Genomic DNA, 20,134 nt, shown 5'->3' with positions numbered 1-20,134 from the left:
ACTTTTACATGCTAAAACTTGGCAATAAACTCAAATTGAGGGTTGCTCATACTGCCCCGTATGTTCATATTGCCCCGACTACCCCTACACTACCGCCGCCTATTTGTAAAATTCCTAATTATTTTTTTCCGTCGCAAGACAGTCCATTCTTCTTCAGTCCATAACTTCTGAGCCCATGCTCCGATCTGGCCAATTTTCAATAGGAAACAATGGGACAGGATTCTGCGTCGAATGCTGCGAGCAAATCGATTAAGAATAAGTGCCTAAACATGAGTGAGTTTTGTTTGACGGGTTTTGCGCACACACATACACACGCACAGACAGACTTATGTAACGTTTTGAAAGATGATAAAATTATCTTTCGAAACACAAAAAATCCAGAATTGGCCCAACAATAAAAAAGTAATAACAATTTCAATTTGGGGTCAATATGACCTCAGAGCACAGACAACGTAAGTTTTTTGATAAAAGTACAGCGTAGCGCTTATTTTCAAAAACAAATCAGGCGAACTACTAAAAATTAAGGGAATCGGATGAAAACTAAAAAAATGGCAGCCTTTCAAAGTGTCCTGGGGTCATATTGACCCCAGAGCACAGACAAAAGGTTAAACAGAATCATTTTTGACCATGAACGACATTATATAGTTAATCCCTTGATAGCATTACTATTAACAACTTACCTTGGATGTCCTGGTTCTTTGTAAATATCCATTTGGAAGTATTGGTTATTCACAAGGAAGCAACGACGCTTCTTGTAGATGGTGAAGTGCGCATCGTCACGCTGCGTCAGCATGTTCAAGTAGTCTCGGTGTGTAAGCTGTGTTTTGACCTCGATCGATTGCCCATGCAGATGTGGACGGCGAATTGTATGGATATAACTGAAGTGACCATTTTGACCACGTTTCCGTAACCTGGCTTGCACCCTTGGACCCGCTGATTGTAGATAGTGGTGAACCACATCAAAGTCTTGAAACGCCGGGAAGGCGGTGTTTGGCGGTAGTTCCGAAACTAGAAATAAGACATCACAAGATTTAAGATGATGTCATTCAGTTAATTCACTATTATTATCTTCTTACCCAAAAATTTAACTTTTTTCGAGGTAGTCAATAGACGATCGCCAGTGTCGATACCAAGCTTCTGACACACGCATTCAATCATTCTATTCACTTTATTCTCAAAGTCGGATGAATTATCAATCACATCAAAGTACGGGTGTCCAATCCAAGCAGCAGCCGATTTGTAGTCCAACTCTCGTGCCAAATCGACTCCTTCCGAACGGCAAGCATGATCTTCGGTAGAGTAGAACGCTTCTGCGCCGTTAGCGGCCGACACCATGTGGACAATATGATTGTAGCGGTTATCGCGCAACTCTACAGAGTTCCAATTGTTTGTTCTCATCATACGATCCCACTTTTCTTTCGAAACAACTGAAAAGAGGGATAAAAGAGTTAGGGCACTTTGCTAGAAACAGATCAGCTCGTCAACACTTACAAGCACTGGCATCCATCACTCCTCGGTCGCAGATAATCAGGCAATTCCTCGTACATGACTTTCCCAATTCAAAGAAGGTGTTTTCCATTTGAATCATAGTACGGAGTAAATTTTCCTGAAATTTGTAGGCTGCGCAAAAGGGGAACATATGTGTTAATAGACATGAAAACAATAGCATTCAATAACCGAACAAAATAAAACAAAAATGTTAACATAACAATGAATGAAATGTTAGTGTAAAGATGTTAATAAACCTATAAAAGTGATGTTAATTATATCGCTATGGAACAAATTCAAGCTTTTATAATTGATATTCTTTGAGCGTTCAGTTTACCTATTGTATTGTAATGTTGCGCTAAATCGCTGTGCAGGTGTCATTATTCGATTAGGTTACTTTAAGGACAAGCATCACGGAATCCAAAATTAAAAGTACTTGCGTTTTCAAGGGCACACCACTCAGGACTTTTCCAAATAATTTGCGGTGGAAATTATGGAGAATTTTCAGTGGTCATTTTGGTGAATTTCTCGTAAAAATTCGAAGGCTTTCTCACAAAAATCACAATTTTATTTTTTTTTGTGGGTACTCAAAGAGTTTTTTTAATGGGAAAGTCAAAAAAATTCTCGTGGAAATTTTCAACAATTTCTATAGAAATCCCGAAAATTTTCCATCGATAATACCAGAGAATTGGGGCCGTGCGGAAAGTTGCGCTTCTACAAAGCAGGACCATGCTGAGGGTAGCTGGGTTCGATTCCCGGTGCCGGTCTAGGCAATTTTCGGATTGGAAATTGTCTTGACTTCCCTGGGCATAAAAGTATCATCATGTTAGCTTCATGATATACGAATGCAAAAATGGTAACTTGGCTTAGAAACCTCGCAAGTTAATAACTGTGGAAGTGCTTAATGAACACTGCGAGACGGCAATGTCCCAGTGGGGGATGTAATGTCAATAAAAAGAAAGAAAAGAAAGAAGAATCCAAAGAATTCCTCGCGAAAATTCCAGTGGTCCGTAATGATTGTTGCTTTTATTTTGATGTATGCCATTTTACTATTCAGGTGGATTTCTTGATTTCCAATCACCGGGAGTAAAAGCAGAGCGTCAGGAATTTTGTTTGGAACTGCTTGAATCCATCTACAGGAACGTTTCTTAAATATATTTCCACTCCACTGCACAGCTTTTTTAAATTTGAATTGATCGTTTGATTGATAATCCTCTTATTATGACGGATGTTTTTTTCGCGGAGGAAAACACGTTCATATCTAAGGCAGCTTACTGCGATCCAGAAAATCTTCAGTGGGAATTCTGAAGAGTTTTTTTTGTGGAAATTCCTCTTACATGTTGCAAGCTCCAAAAAATACTTCCTTTGTAAATTAAAGCCTGTCCACGTTAAATTTCGGACACCGAGACAATGTCCAACTGATTTTTAACCATTTTATCTCTTTGGACAAGAAGGAAAACCCGCTGAGGGAATAACATAAAGCGGAGAGGTTCAACTGTCGTGTAAATTAATCTCCTCAGTGGCTTGTGAAAATTTAAAAAAATCGCATGGGATGATGGGTGTCCGAAATTTAACGTGGACAGGCTTTAAAAAAAACCGTTAAAGTGCGACATAATTTTCCATGAAAATTCTAAAGAATCACTTGTACATAGTTCGAAAGTTTTTATAGAATACTTTGAAGTATTTTCCTGCTCAGCACAGACGAATTTCTTGGTGAAATCCATGATAGTTTTAAGCCATAGTTCAGACTACTACGCCAGTGAAATTCATTAGATTTTTTCTGGAGAAATTCAAGAGATTGTTTTGGTAACGTCTTGCAAAAAAAAACTTGGAGAATCCTAAAAAGAAATCAAACAAGTGAACTTTGTACATAGCTGTTGTGTAAATTGTTCTCCAAAAAAGAAATGAAAATCTTCGTAGACTTTTAGTATACCCCCGTCTCTATTCGTAGACTAACGTAAACTTTCACGAAACACCCCCCCCCCCTTAAGAGTCTACGTGGTTTATGGACAGCCCCTCAATACGGAAGCAACACACAACTGTAATTTTTATTATTTCAGATTTGCAGCATGCGTAAGATAATGAAGATGACAGTTGTGCGTTTATTTATTTTTTATTTATTTATTTTCTGGAGCTGAGAGAAAGATTTCTATTCTCAAAGTTAGTTTAAAACAGATTTACCATTCCAGCACGATTTACCGTCCAACAATTAAATTGAATTTGCTCTTGCATACCGGCAAGGCTATGCAAAATTAGACCTCCCACTTTCATAGCTCTACACTTCTACAAAGATATGGCAGACGTCATTAATTCTCACGTGCTTTGGCTTTTATTTGCTGGCTGTGGCGTGCGTGGATTTTATGTACAAATGCAAACGTAAGGAGAAGGAAATCGCTTGTAGGTATATAGGACGGCAAATATAATTTTCAGTCTCAATGTCACTGTCAACGCTGTGTGCTCGGGATGTGCTAATTAGGTACTACTGTACTCAAGTCTTACTTACGATCTCAATTGATTCACCATAGGGGGCATGATAATGAATATGGAATAATAAATATATTATAGATAAATTTCTACTAGGGAAAGACGGCTTTGGCAGGTTTTGTTCTATTATTGGCAGGGGGTTTTTGTCGACCAAATTTTATGAAATTTGGCCACAATATTCTTTGATATGCAAAGAATGTTTAGGCCAAATTTGAACCTAGTCAGTCATAAAAAAACCCCCTGCCAATAATAGAACAAAACCTGACAAAGCCGTCATTCCCCCTAACTGTTTTACATTTCAAAAGTTTGAATTTATGTGTTATAGCGGGTTACAGCTGATTGCTGTCAGTGGATCAAAAACTCCCTACATTCTTTTGCTATACCTTCTCTTCACCTTACAAGTTTTCTGTTCCCTGAGGCTGAGATAACTTTTAGACCGATAGAATTGTAACAAAATAAGGTCACTTTCATCGATTCCCAAGTATTCGAGGTAAATTAGGGTACGTTTGTTTTTTATGTAGGAACAATATTCTTAGTCTGAAAGAGCCAATCCTCCGAGAATACACGGAATAAATCAAGTATGAGCAGCCCAGCAATGAAATGAGTAACAAAATCTTAAGTACTTACAATCAATAGACATTCAATCAATTTATTTTTACAGTGAGTTGTGTAATTTTCACATCGTCGAGGACATTCATCAATCTACACTGTTATGGTCATATTACATCAGAACATTAGAAGTATTTTTAAATCCAATCTAGGAAAACAACCCAGCCGCTAATTTCAACGACATGTTTCATTGTTGAATGCTGTCGGTTGCTATCCTGCATAGTACAGTCCGAGAACGCATCAGCATGTACAAAATCATAACACCACACAGCGTGATCACATGTCTGCACGATTAGCCATATTTGAGAAGATGTAAATAGCTTGAGTGTCTACTTTCCAAGATAAGCACTATCATTGCCGGGCGATGTGAGGCCTGTTTGTTGTTTGCCTTTCGTTCTGATAGCACACCTTTTTGCGCCACTCAGCAGATTCTAAATCACAGCTGGTGATAGCAAAACCGCAATCATAACAACAATCGGCGCATGATAAACATATTGTATATGTTTTACTAGAGCATGACTGTCTATACGGTCTATACAGTATAGATTGATAATATAGATTGATACTGGTAATGGCCGGTCAGTGCAATTGTACAGATGTGCAGAAATAAACATTCCAAATTCACTTTTAAAACATATTTTTACTATCTATATATGGGGCGCCAAATTACGTGAAACATCCCAATCTAATCATTACGACGTTCAATGCGTTTTCGTCAGCAGTAGCATTTCTGGTTGTAAGATTAAATAATATATCTGACGTGTACTGTGATAATATTTATTAGAAGCATACTACTACGCCGGTTTTGTAGTATCAACTCTTTATTGAGTTATCCGCTAATAAGCGGTTCAAAGTCAAAAACGCCATTAGTAAAATCTGTACCATGAATGAAGCTCATTTCTATTTATATAGAAGAAAAAGTGCTTTCCGTAGTGTAGTATCAGTTGTGAAATTCGCGGGATGATTCTTCTGCTCAGGCGCACTAAAAGCAGAAAATCGCAGGAGGCTTGGTTCGGTTTATACTCTTCTGTGCTGGGGAAGGATGGTAGATACCTGAAATGGCGAATGTTCTAAATAAAGTGCCAAAGTGATTCCAATACATATTATCAACAATTACAATAGTTGCGCGAATCCTCAAATAATGTATGTCATAAAATTATTAAAATATTGTCAACTCGAAGAAAGATTCATCCTCGTTCATAGTGAATTAATGAAAGTTTCTTACTCGAGATAACTGAAGGTACGTCGCATCTATATGTGACGTACGTACTTGGAGATTAAAATTATGAACTCAGAGGCTTTGACCGTGCAGATAATGCGTATGAAAAAATATGACGTCGTTTGAGGTTATCCCACAGACAAACTGACATAACAATCTTATAACAACTTGTCTCCTACATCGTGGACAAGGTCTCTAGAACTGTATGCTTCATATTACGTATTACGTAATGACTTTACGGACGTGTGGGGTCTCATGATGCTATATAGCTCAGTGCTACAATATTAGCTGAAGCGTTATTGTTCACCCGCACGTATGGAATACCGTGATCGCAATTCGCGGAAGAATACCATATCTGCCAAGAAAAAAGTGACTGGAGTATGCTCAAATGGAAACGCGTGTGGCTGAGCCGCAAAAGTTCTGGCAGAAGATTACATTCGTGGACGATAGAAATTTTTAAATAGTTAGAGACCGACGAGACTGGTTAGGGTATGGTGTAAACTAACTACAGCGAAGTAGTGGTCATGTTATGGTTTGGGGAGCTTTAGGTGAAAATGTAGGGAAAAAGGTGGTTATATGAATAGTTGACTATATTCAGATTAAACCACTATTAAGGCGTGCATTAACCATGCATAAGCCTTCCTCGAAATAAAATAAGGTACCTGAGCTAATATTTGGTTTTGAGACCGAACGAATAGCTATTACTTTTCAACATATCAAACGAGGCCGTGAAAATTGGGTTTGATGTAAATTTCAACCATTTTTCCGAAAGTTTTAATTCTTAAAGCATTGGTTCAAACTATTGCGGCAAATAGGACTGCAACAAAGATGTTGCAGGGGAAAGTAGTATTTTTTTTTTGGTTTGCATCGTTATAGGAAAAGTTATTTATAACATGGCATATGTGCAGGTAAAATAAACACTTATATCAAACTTACACTAATTTACGATAATAGATGTGCAAGTTCAAGGAACAAACCATATCAAATAACAAAGATAAAACTTTAAATATCTAAATTTAATTTCAAAATAACTGATGTTTAAAAACTTTTTAATTAACAGATTTTTCATCCCACATCCTCTCCAATCCCCCAGACTTCAACCCCATTGAAACTCTGTGGGGTTTTTGCATAAAAAGTTCGAGAACTTACGATACAGAACCAATTGAAAAAGGTTCTAGTGGAAAAATGACAGAATATCTTCCCGGAAACAACCCAAAAACTGGCATAATTAATTGGAAGACGTCTTAGAGCGTAATTGTAGCAAAATATTGTTGGCATACAAAGGGTTGATATAAAGTTTTGGACACTTTAAGCAATATTTTGTGCACTGTAAGGACATTTTTTTGCGATAGAAGGCCCGGAGATCCATAGTGTTGGATACTAATTGACTTTATTTGACAAATTGAGCATGTAAATCATGTTATGAAAACTCACATGTGGATATGTACGTTATGTGGAAGATATTGATTTGGAAAATGTATTGGAGGTAACCACTTTCCTTTCGATGGGACTCGAACCCATGACCCTACAGTACTTTTCTGGTCCCTTTTTTCGTCAGCTTTGGTCACTAAAGTCACTATTTTGAGTGGCTTCGGTCGCTACCAGCCCTGTATTGCATCATGTTCAAATACGACCAAGTTCCTATTACATGAGTAAAGACATAATTTCTTCTTCTTCTTCTTCTTCTTATTGGCATTACATCCCCACACTGGGACAGAGCCGCCTCGCAGTTATTAACTGCGAGGTTTCTAAGCCAAGTTACCATTTTTGCATTCGTATATCATGAGGCTAACACGACAATACTTTTATGCCCAGGGAAGTCCAGACAATTTCCAATCCGAAAATTGCCTAGACCGGCACCGGGAATCGAACCCAGCCACCCTCAGCATGGTCTTGCTTTATAGCCGCGCGTCTTACCGCACGGCTAAGGAGGGCCCAAAGACATCATTTAGAATGGTAATATTTTTCATTTGCCTAAATTTGTAGATTTGACACGTGTTAGTAGAGCTTATTTGATTCTCCAGCTCAATTTCCTACTCAAAGTTCCCTCCATTTTCAATGACATCTTCAATTTTTTTTTCTGCTTATTTCTGTGACTTTCTGATACCTTAGCGAGAAAAAAACAATTGGATTGAAGTAAGTTTAACAAAACAGGTGCAAAGAATGATTATTTGTTCACATTAAAAAACGCACTGTCCGGACCCGGGGGACAGCTAGCGGATACAGAAATTGATGTTGCATCATAGATACATTATACATCTATCAAATCATGATCGCTATTTGATATATGAAAAATATTGGCCATCTATACATTATCAGAATGCATACGATTGATTTTATTATTCTAAAATAAGGCGAAACATGAAATTTTTTGACATTTTAGTTCAATTTCAAATTTTGTACAAAGTTTACAACATGAGAATCTGATATTCCATGCATTCAGCAAGTGTTGATTTTAGAAGTGTCCGGTATTGGGAGGTGTCCGGCGCCGGGAGCTTGAAGGACTCTCTGACAAAAAGATGCGAAGGACGAACAGAAACTTCTGTGTTGTAATGACTTAGTGGGCATAAGCAAACGAAGAAACAACATATTTTGGCCCAAACGTTATAATAAACCACCACAATTTTTGCAATAACATTTAGGGGACCCACTGTCTAAAGCTTCGGAGACAAATCTAAGCTTTAGGCACAATTCGGCGTTTCGCAGATCCAGAATTGCAAACAGATCAGTCTGTATAACGAAATATCGTGAAGACTGCAGACACATCCATATACGATTATTGAAACGTTATTTGGATAGGTATGGTGTGTTTGGATATTGAAGTATTGTTACCTAGCGAAAGAAACCCAGCTTTGTCCGGGTGTTGCAAATGTCACAATGAACTATTTGCAGCACCGCACTCTAGATCAATTTCCGTGCGTTTGTTTTGTTTTCCTCAACATCTGACCCAAAATTGTATTCTAATATTTTTTTACGTTTCTCCGTTAAATTAATCAACTTTTTGTAGCTTACAAACCTTGCGGATCCCAAAATGAATCGAGAATACTATTGGGAACTCTTCTAAAAAATTTCTTTAGGAGTTATTTTGAAAATTATATCGCGACTGGCAGAGATAATCCGCGAAATTTGCGAAAAACGCGAGTATCGCGAAATCCGCGACTGTTATAACAGCCCTGTGTTGTTCTTTCCCTGTTGTGTAAAACCGAGCTATTTTGCACTCATGATCGAATATGCAACAAGGTTTGCTGCTGTTATTGTCACTATCGATCGATTAGAAACAGGACATAGGAAATATTAACCCTTTGCCTGCAACCCTTTAATATACGTGAACATATTTTCATTCTTCCATTTGCATTTCTAAGATGCCACAAGACAAAAATATGTTTTATAGTCGAAAAAATGCCCCAAAACCTGAAAGATTAACATTTCCCAGAGAATCTATCCTCCTAACCTAACCTAATTTAAAAATGATAAAAGCACAAGGTTAGGTTTTCGATTATCTACGTTTAACATGTACTTATTTGATTGTTTTTTTTTCTTAAAATGATCTCAGAGAACGCATTAATTTTGATTATCAAATTTCTAATCCCATATATATTTTTTGCCTTTCTCGTATATTTTTAATCTGACTTGGTAATTTTTAAAATTATTTTCCATTCCATTGGCTATAACTTTCCGTGTTCATTTCCTGTGATTCTGCAATTCCTCTTATGACAGCGTTCTTTCGGTTCTTCTAGCGTATTACAGTATCACATCACATACAGGGGAAATAAAATGAATCATTTTTAAATGATATGAAAGAAGTTCAGTTAGCATTGAAAGGAGCAGCCCAAAGGTTAAATGTAGTGTATCATATAGTAGGTTTACTCACGTGCATAACTCATGCATTGCAATTATATACAGACGTAATAGCTGGCGGCACTGTCGTGCCTTTATAAAGGAATTGTGGATACAAAAGAACGAGAATATCATTGGTGAAGGCCTGTGTCGTGTTTACGATGCAGAATCTAACAGTCGTTGTTTCCACACTAGCGTTCCATGATTTGCTAATTAATTCGATTAGGAAGTCAAGCAGTTGCAACTGATTTGAACTTGCTTCTTGTATCGGTATGGATTCTTCGAATATTCGCACTTGTCTGTGCTACTGTCACATTGGTACCTCAACAAGTTGAAGGTGGTGAAATATATGGTGAATAATATCCTACATTATGTTAAAGCAGTCAGTAACGTTTAGACTAAGAGCCTTAGAAACGCTCTTATTTATATAATTTTAAACTTCATCGTACTAACGTACTAAAGTCCGAAAAATACTTTTGTTTTTGTATTTTTACATTATAAGAAATATTTAACACATGTCTCGACTTCCTGGGCATAAAAATATCATCGAGTTAGTCTCATGATATACGAATGCTAAAATGGTAACTTGGTTTAGAAACCTCGCAGTTAATAGCTGTGGAAGTGCTTAATGAACACTAAGCTGCGAGGCGGCACTGTCCCAGTGTGGGGATGTAATGCCAATAGAAGAAGCGACTGTATGTAACCTCAATCTGGTGACAGACTAGAAGTACTTCTTGATGGACTCTGGGGCAGCCAACCATGGTTGCAATCACGAACTCGACGTGATGTGACGTCATGCTGCAGAACCTAATGGACTGCATTAGGCCACATTGAGCTACAGGTAAACCCTTACCTAACGAATACCTTCTCCAGAACTCAGAGAACTCGAAGAGTGGAACCGACTGGAGGAACTCGAAGAGGAAAACCAACGAAGGATTTTGGAGCTTGAGTGGGAGAGAATTTTTTGCCGGAATAAAATACTGAAAATAAGATTAGTACTGAAGAAAATCACCGATCTGAACAAGAAAGCCTGGAATTTCGTGATGATGTACCGAAATTGGTTGATACTGCAAAGGCTGATGTGGAAGATCTGTTCTCGAGAAAATAATAATCGAACCAACGTGAGACTTCCGAAACCAACCAAACCGGGAATTAAGAGGGGCACTCGATGTCAGTCCTCCCCGATCATCGTTTTAAAGGGAAGTGGATGCTTGTTCTTCTGATGATGAGTTTGACGTCGTTCCGGAGAGAGTCTCAATAAAAGTGAAAGCGACGGAGACAGGTTCATCTCGATTGCTTTGAGGCAGATGCTCCCCAGGCAGCTGCCGCGACTCCGTGGTGCTGCCGAAGAGTGGTCAATATTTATTAATGCGTATGAACAGGCAATGCCGCTAACTTAGTCTGTCTGCAAGAAGCTCTTTGAAGCAAGGTGTTGTACGCCGTACGAAACCGCCTTCTTATTCCTGAAAATGAACTGTCGATCATCGAGAATTTGTGGAAATGGAAGGACCCAACGCTGAGATCCTAGAGTCGGCGATAAATTTTGAGAGTGCATTTCATTTGAAGAATTCATTCAACATCTCAAAACTGCGGGATTGGCGAACCACCTCAAAAATTCTATTCTGATGCAGAACTTGGCCCAGATGTTACCTTCGTTCGAGTGGGTGGAATATAAGCGACGAGCGTCGTTGATTAATTTGGAAACCATCGGGAGCTTTATGGAAGGTCTTGTGGAAAAGTCGTTGGAAGCTACCTTTGAAAAGGCGGAGGAGCATGAAAATAGCAAGAAATAGGATAAGTCGAAAGTGAATGGATTCGTCCAAGCGACAGATGTAGGAATCATTTCGTTGAACAGTCAGTCTTGCCTCGTAGATGCGGTAATGCGGCTGGAGCAGTCGTTCCATCCACGCTATCAGAAGGTAGAATGCTCCGTATGCACCAAGGCTTAAACTGTCCGGATTTCGTGCAGCAAAGTGTAGGAAGGTGGAAGATGGTGGAGCGATTGGATCTACATATGTAAATGCTGCATGTAAAGTCACGGAGATCGACCATGTCTTATCAGGAAGCGCTATTTGGTCGAAGACAGTTCATAGTTGTACAACCGGTTGCTCCACAGTGGAACTGCGATAGATTCCAGATCTAGGATCTGGAATTGGATCTAGGCAAGTAAACACTCTGGCTTTGAAAAAAGAAAGGGTCAACTGGAAGGTGCTCATAAGAATCCACAGCTTGCACCTAATAGCTCCGCTTGTGTCAAAATCTGGAAAACCGGAAGCTGGAAAACCCGTGGCTGTTCGTTCCCAACTCAGCAGAGAATAGGAGCATTGCAAAAGTGAGATTGCTCGGAAAATAAAAGGTTGCTACGGAGTCGTATTGAAAAGGAGAGCTGGGAAAGAAAAAAGTCGCACAAAAATCCAATTGATCATGCGGCAATTCAAAGTTTCAGAGAATTTGACTTATTACGCGTTTACCAGGGCAATTCAACCGCTGTAACATCGATACGTTGCATGATTCGAATCGCACTTAAATGTTTACGGGTTGAAATGTGTAAAATTTTTTATGCTTGTCCGTAAATCATCCCAATTAAATCGGAAAGTGCAATGGTTGTAACGTCAACTATGAAATTATGGGCAGGATATTCGGATGGTGAATGTCCAGTAGCATATTACAGTCGCTACACCATACACGGAAAAAATAAACTACCCAATAATGAGTTTAATTCACCCAACCTCGAACATCCGTACGGGAAGCCAAAATTGAGTAAGTAGGGTCGAAGTAGTTTGCCTTTACTCCCATGTTAAAAAAGTACCCAACGGAAAATTTATTGACCCAAATTTAAGTTTAATTCACTCAATTTCGACCTCAGGTAATAAAACTCAAAATTGGCTTCCCGTATTGAACTGGCGTCGTTGATTGTTTGGCTCTTTTGTTTTGACAACAAAAGAAAGAGTGGATGAAAGAGAAGAGAAAAAATAACTCAAAAGTAAGTTTAAAATACTCAATTTTGGGTACTTTTTTCTTCCGTGTAGAGATCACGGTATACAGGTAGGCTCATTGGAAAAATGACACTTCGAATGTGACGCATGTTTTATCGCCACATGTTTGAGTACAAAAGTAAGCATGCTGCGACCGTAGAGTATCGTCTCGGTCCAGCTTGTGCGAAGATAGCAGTGACGTCACATGTTTACATTCAAACTGAATGTTTACATACGTGATGAGCCTGCCTTGTTTTTTGTATGCCGTGCATCGAGATAAGGAGAGATCGAAGGAATATTGAAATGGGTACTAGATCGAAAAAAGATCGTTGCTATGAAAAACGACAACAGAACAAATGTCATCTCTTGTTTTTGATGTGTTTGTTATTGTCCAAAGAGTAGTAGCCTAGAAATATGAATACGTCGACAGTGGGAGAAGGAATCCTGAACGAAATATGAACAGAACACGAGATAAGGAGGTTATCGAGATGTAGAAAACCCAAATGTATGTAGAACGAAGAGGCTGAGTAAACGATCCACATAGGGAGAGATATCGAGATATAGAACATCGAGATGTAGAGAGTTGACTGTAATACGTAGCGAAGGTACAACGAGCCGAAGCCTAATTTGAGTAGGTAATTATGAGTAAACCATGTGCAACTCGAGGCTCCCATAGGGTTTACGGGTAGAGGAATGTTGCCGTAGGTAATTCCAACGAGCATGAAAGGGTGAAAGATGTGAACGTGACCGACCGGCGACCGGTGATGCGCCGAACGCGTCCCATTTCGTTGTTGGCGTCACCGCAGCACATACACTGAGATGAGATGTGCCAACTGGCTTCTTATTTTTCTTCTTTATCATTTCTTTGTTCCCTGCTGTGCTTTTTATCCACTACCATCACCGTCCCGGCAAGTGTTGTCAGAAATGTTGATTTTTAGTTGAAACCAATTATTTTTGCTCTAAGTTTAAGATGGAGTACAATAACAATCATTACAAACTAATTATAATTATGTATTAAGCAAGTAACTTAAAAGCTAGGCTTCGAATAAAGAGATCTCGATGCACCATTAATTCCAAAGATGTTCAATCATTCCATTGACAATTTGAATGATTCTCACAAGTTCTTACAATTATGCTTTATAACAGCACTACTCAAAAGCAGTTGAGGCGGGAAAAAACAATTTGTATTTGAGCTTTTGTAAATAATTTTCCCCCTAGATTTTCACCGTGCTCGAAATATAATCATTCTTGACAACATTGCCGGTATCAGAAATAGCTTCCCTTCCGAGCTTCGGTAAACAAACGGGTACGTACGCAGTAGTCAAAATCAACCAATCAGCAACTGGTTCAAAAATGTTCAAATTCGAGATACGAGAAGGCACATCTCATCTCAGCACATACAGTGTGAAGAACGACCATAGCAGATTCGTTGATGTACAGAACAGCAGAAGCAATGAAGGAAAGTGTAATTAAAGGAAAGTGGCGCAAGCTCGCCATGTGGGACAAGACAGCCAACGTTGATTATGACTTAAGTGAGTATTATTTTCACATTATAAAATTAACCTCGTAAGATGGTTAATTTAATAAAAGGGTTATAAAACTGAAAAACGCACTCGGGCAACCTTACTTGTTCTTGAAATATTGATTTTAAGATGGTTTGATTGATATTCGAATTTTCTTATAATTTCGTGGTTGCATAATTTAGTAAGTAATTTAGTAAGCATATATTGATATTTACCAAGGTGTTTACCTAATTATAGCGTATCTACATTCATAATTTGAGGAGATTCACAGTAATTATGATCGATAGAATATAAAACTTTAAATATATGTCAGCTAGGGGCGGTAATAGCGACAAGGTCACCACCAAGAGTAGGAATCGCCCAATACTTAACCCTTTATAAGGCAGACGAATCTAAACAATAAATTAACAAAAACAACAATAGGAAACAATGTTGACATGGTATTAAACTTAAATGTATGTTTGTTTACATTAAACAGTTCAGAAACATTGAAAAATTGGTGGCAATATAGTTGCCACTGCCCGACAAGCGGGGCAACATTGGTGGCAATATAGTTACCACTGCCCGGCAAGCGGAACACCATTGGTGGCAATACAGTTGCCACTCTCAGGTTGCCACTGCCCGTTAAGCGTGTTTTCCCGCAACAATAAAAATATGAAAAGATTTTTGAAAATTAGGTTTTACGAAAAACCAGTCAAATCAAGGAACGTAACATTTTTTGGTGAAGAGTCCTAGTCGGAAAACAAAATAAATGAAAAAAAAAATTGCGCTTTTGTTCCCAAGGGGGGAGGGGGCTTGAAAAAAAAAACACAATTTCGTCAAACATCCAAAAACCAAATATACAGAAAGGCAAAGCTTTTTTCACGCTAATCACGTAATAATCTAACACAGGAGATTCAAACTAATTAATACCAACGGGAAAAAATATATCTTTGTCGTTTTTTTAACGAATTATAACTGAAAATCCTTCTTCCACTCGAATTCCACTTACGATCTGTTCGTAAAAAACTGTCCTCAAATTGACATTTAAATTTTTTTATGGCTAAAATTCATCTGGGGTGTTACTAGGAAGCAAATAAAGCCACTATATGGAAAATAATGAGTAGAGCTCTTGTTGATAAATAGAAAAACATATAATTTGTTGGTGGCAATATAGTTGCCATTGCCTTATAAAGGGTTTAACAGCCTATTCAGATTGGGCTATTTATGACTTTGTTAAGTGAGAGGGTATCCAATTATTACGAGGTGTTCAGACTGCAGCAAGATAATATATCTTGACGTTTCCATGTTTCCTCATTTGCACGCTAATACAGGGTTGAATTCAAGGAGAGTTTTAAAATTTAATTTGCGAAATCAAGCATTTCTGTGGCGACAATCGAACATTTTTTTCTGAACAAAGATTCTACGAAAAAAAAATATTAAAAAAATATGAAAAGGGGTTTTTGAAGAATATTTGAAGCTCTCATTAAGGATAATGATAATGTTCTTCGGGGAATCAGACTATTCCTCAATTTATTTTTTAATTTAAAAAGTATTTTGATTCTGTACTATGATCGAACGGAGATTTGATAGAAAAATTTAGATACTTGGGAATTCTCTCAAATAAATAAAAAAGGACGATTAGACCAATTTTCAAGAAATATTATCGAACTAAAATGTATTTCCACCAGTATCTCCATGTATGAAGGGCAACTCAGCAATTTATTTTTTTTTCAACAATGGAAACTGAACCATTGCGTTTCACTCGACAATCAATGATACAGCTTCTAACAAAATCCAATCGTGTGAATGTGATATAATTTAAACTGGATTTTGGATGAATTAATGCATTACCAATCCATGTTTTATTTAAGGTTATTCTACTTTATATATACATCCCATTCAAATCGTACAGTTGTCCCACGTGAAAAATGTCGAAATCCAAAGTATATTAAGCCATTCAAGGAGCAGAATTGAAACAATTTATGAAATCATGTTTATTCATCAAATATATTCGTTTTACAACCATTCCTACGTTTTAAATTGTCTTCCGCATTGGCCCTTGAACTTTGAAAATTTATTCGATTTGTTCTATTAAATCTAGGTTTAAGTTAAATACTTCATGTTAGTTCTAGAGAGCATCTGTTTTTTAAACAATTCATGTTGAATAAGTGGAGAATAAATAATTATCATCATTATTTTTCATCATATAAAATGCTTTCCACAAAACCATCACAATCCGAGTTATTCTTCAGCGCTCAGAAGATTTCCATCTAACATGCATTCGACCCTGCTGCGACAGAAAGAGCATGACTGTCAACTACGAAACGAAATGAAAACAGAGAGAATTTTCTCTGGCAAAGAGAGCGTGACGCTTGTCAGTTTTGTTTTGTTGAATTTCTTCCTGCATCCCAGTTAGAACGAAAGCTCTCTCGTAATAATTGTTCGTAATAAATTCTTTATGACTCTTTTTAGCGGGTATCTTTGACAGCGCAAAATGTATGGAATATTAAGTAAATAATTACATCATAAAGCGTATTTACCCTGAGACGCCAATTATTATGTCATTAATGCCGTAATCTGAATAGGCTCCCGACCAGTAGATAGTAACAGATTTATATCAAACCTTGTTATTCTGTTACAGTAGTTTTTCATAACAGCGGTTGTTATAAAACATGTACCATTAGTAGTTAAAATAACAAAAATTGTAACAAAATCTCTTCTAGTTTTAACAAAAACATTACTAAATATGTTATTTATTGAACAAAAATATAACTCGTTGTGTTACATGAAAAGTGGTGAAAATAGCTTGTACTATAACAAATTATGTTCTTGAAAAGATTCTGATTATCCATAATGTAGGCAATTAACTTTGTCCAGCTGGCTCAACTTTGAATGTAGGTTCAAGTTATACTGAAGGCGGTACCTTTCCTTTTTGCCATTCCTATCTACCAAAAATGTATGCATTCGGGAAAAATAAACATAACACATTATGTTATAATCATGATATGACGATCATGAAATTTTCTTTACTCCATCTTTGACAGAGAATTTATAACAAAATTATTGCAAGTTTTGTTATTTGTAACACATATTGATATAATTGTGATAAAATTTTGTTATGGCTAACTGGTCGGGCTATTGTGCTTCCAGTTGAAAACCGAAGTGAGCTCTCGCGACAATTGAGTTTTTCCTTATTTCCTGATGTCGCAACTGCATCGCGACTAGTGCGCATCTATGCCACCGTCGTGCGCCATGATGCGCACTAGTCGCGACGTAGTTGCGACAAAAGGAAACGTGAGAAAACTCGATTGTCGCGAGAGCTCACTTCGGTTTTCAACTGGAAGTACAATATAATGCATTTACGCATTTACAAAATCATCAAAATAGTTTCTGCCTGAATCCGAGATGATTTTAAACAACGGTGATGGGTTTAATCGTGATAATAAAAACACCGTTTTTTACATACTGAAACTTCATTATTCAGCTTTTATTGATACTTATGTCAAAGACGAGGCATTACAAAGGTTACCGCTTAGGGATTGCTAAGTTGTCCCACTCTCCCCTATAAAAGAAAATATTTTTTTAGTTGCGAATTCGTTCGCCAACCCACTTGAAATCGCTTTCTTGCAGTAAGTCATCTCCGCGGTGCATACTGCGTAGTTCCTGTCCGTATGATAAGAGAAACGACGGAATGTAGTAACCATCATTTCCTAGGATACTTCAAGATTAGATTAAATTGGAATCAAAGGCGTGCTATCTGTGTTTCCGATAGTAATATCAATAAATTTTCTGCAAGAAACATGGTCATAACTGGTTTCGAGTGAACGAAATATATTGTCAATGCTAATAGCCCATTCAAAGTACGATCACAGACAAACAGTCATAACACATGGAACATTCACTCATCAAATTCATCGTCGTACAAACACTAACGATATCTGTTCTTTTCACTTAGTTGGGCAAATCACGAACAAGATGGCGTTAGTGAGCAAACGTCAAACTTGAGCAAATGCGATTCGCGCGCCACTTGTGACCGATTGGGCAACTAATGATTATTTAAAATGACCAGCAAATCAGTGGACGATGAGAATTTCATGAGCGTTATGTCTGTTTGTCTGTGGTACGATCATTATCCTGTCTCCTGATGTCAAAGCTCAGTACGTACGATATACTGTCTCATGTACATAGGAATCCCAGTAAACATGGGACAAAGTTGCGTATGACGGCAGTATAACATTATGCTTACTTATAATATAGTAATCGAACACACTATTATCATGTAATATATATGAGATTTAACCGAAAAGGGCATAACAGCCAAAATGTATTCTTTCCGATGCTATGTCTGTGTAAGAATAAATGTTGGCTGTTACGCCTTTTTTATGTGTTAGTTCAGAAATATTGCTCTCTGCAAAACTATTCAGACACTAGGAATAAACCATATGCAGCAGTGAATAGTAAAACAGTTCCTCTATTTTTGGACAACTTTGATAAGTTATCTTTAGATATTATATTGAAAGCTTCACGATGTCATGCATACCTCTCATAACCTTTTTTTTCTCTGAAATTAAATATCTGCAGTCTTATCACATTCTCGAAGATAAACAGATAGATGGGGTATGACGGGGCAAGATGAACACCGTAAGAATAATACTTAATACCTTTTCAGGAAGCATGCTTTTTTATTAGGGTGGTTCAAAAAATCGATTTTGCTCCCCAACTCCCAACGCTCATTTGATTCTGTATCATGTTCTGAGTGTCCTCCGAAATTTTGAGCTTATTTTGATTAAGGTGAGTTACGGCGGCGTCCAAAAATGGCAGCCACAATGGCCGTGCTATCCCTCACCTCGCGTTATTGCACGCACAAATGTGAATATTTAGGCGGTTAGCAAATCTGGAAACCATTTTTTCGTGTATGCTGCAAGTGAGCAAAGGTGAAAAACTAGTTTTTGCTTTTGTCTGTCGTTTACTTTTCAAGTTATGTGCCCTCAAAAGTGCTAGGTAGATTTGAAATTGGACTCCAACGCGATTCACCTTAAAACTGATTTAGCACAAGCCGTTTTAGCCGATTCAAGCTTGCATGCAAATTAGGGTAAAGTGCCCAATAGTGGACCTCCAACCATTTTTGCATAATTACAGCACAATGTAAACATTTTGCTATGAAATTCCATCGGGAGAACCTAACCTTACAGTCCTATGATTTTATTACATGCATTGGAAATGCTGTGGAAAGTAAAATTGGATGATTTTTTACAATTCTATAAAAAACACGAGTGTGTCTATTATAGGAATATTTTGAGTGGTCCATAATAGGGAAGAAAAACGTCCCGAAACGAAACATGAAAATCAAATGAAGTGTCGACTATAGGGAAGTAATTTCCTATAAAATACCCCCAGGGGGTCTACTAAAGGGCGAATCCAGTCAGACTATAAAATGTTAATTTCAACTAAATGATTCCGTCAAAAGCAATACTATGAGTAACCCTGCTTTTGACGGAAATTGAGTAAAATTTCCGTGGGAAAAGAAGAGACGGCAATACAATTTTACGGAGCACTGAGTAGATGAAAGCTAGAGTGTATATAGATATTATATTGCAAATATTCTGCACCATAAACATTCCCATTTGGAGCCTTGCTTAGACTAGCGGTAAGACGCGCGGTTACAAAGTGAGCCTCAATTTTCGGACTAGAAATTGTCTCGTTTTTCCTGGGCATAAAAGTATCATCGTGTTAGCCTCATGATATACAAATGCAAAAATGGTACCTTAGCTTAGAAATCTCGCAATTAATAACTGTGGAAGTGCTGAATGAACTGAAAATTGCAAGGCGGCAATGTCCCAGTGGGGGATGTAATGCCAATAAGAAGAAAAAGAAGATAACCATTCCCGTTTCATATATGTCTTCATTAAAGATAGTCTTGGAATTATTTTCTTGTCGTCTATGACTACACCCAACCGGCGGTTGTTAGATTTTCTAACAATTCTGTATAAGAATATACCAAAACCTGTATAAGAACT

The 20,134-nt window shown here is 37.6% G+C and overlaps 1 protein-coding gene across 3 annotated transcripts in view; it reads right to left on the bottom strand.

Annotated features, from left to right (window-relative positions):
* Positions 1-20,134, bottom strand: part of LOC134211636 (TRPL translocation defect protein 14) — a 61,417-nt gene that overhangs the window by 6,774 nt on the left and 34,509 nt on the right. For all 3 annotated transcript variants that reach the window (XM_062688714.1, XM_062688713.1, XM_062688715.1), the window contains 3 exons: positions 1,492-1,620; positions 1,077-1,427; positions 681-1,008 (listed from right to left, as the gene is read on the bottom strand). In XM_062688714.1, coding sequence (XP_062544698.1) covers positions 681-1,008; positions 1,077-1,427; positions 1,492-1,620 — 808 coding nt within the window. The remainder of the gene's footprint in view (positions 1-680; positions 1,009-1,076; positions 1,428-1,491; positions 1,621-20,134) is intronic.

The sequence above is a fragment of the Armigeres subalbatus genome, chromosome 2, assembly GCF_024139115.2.
Source record: "Armigeres subalbatus isolate Guangzhou_Male chromosome 2, GZ_Asu_2, whole genome shotgun sequence".
NCBI lineage: Eukaryota > Metazoa > Arthropoda > Insecta > Diptera > Culicidae > Armigeres > Armigeres subalbatus.
The sequence above is the reverse complement of the archived record's forward strand: the minus strand, read 5'-3'. Positions and strand labels throughout refer to the sequence as shown.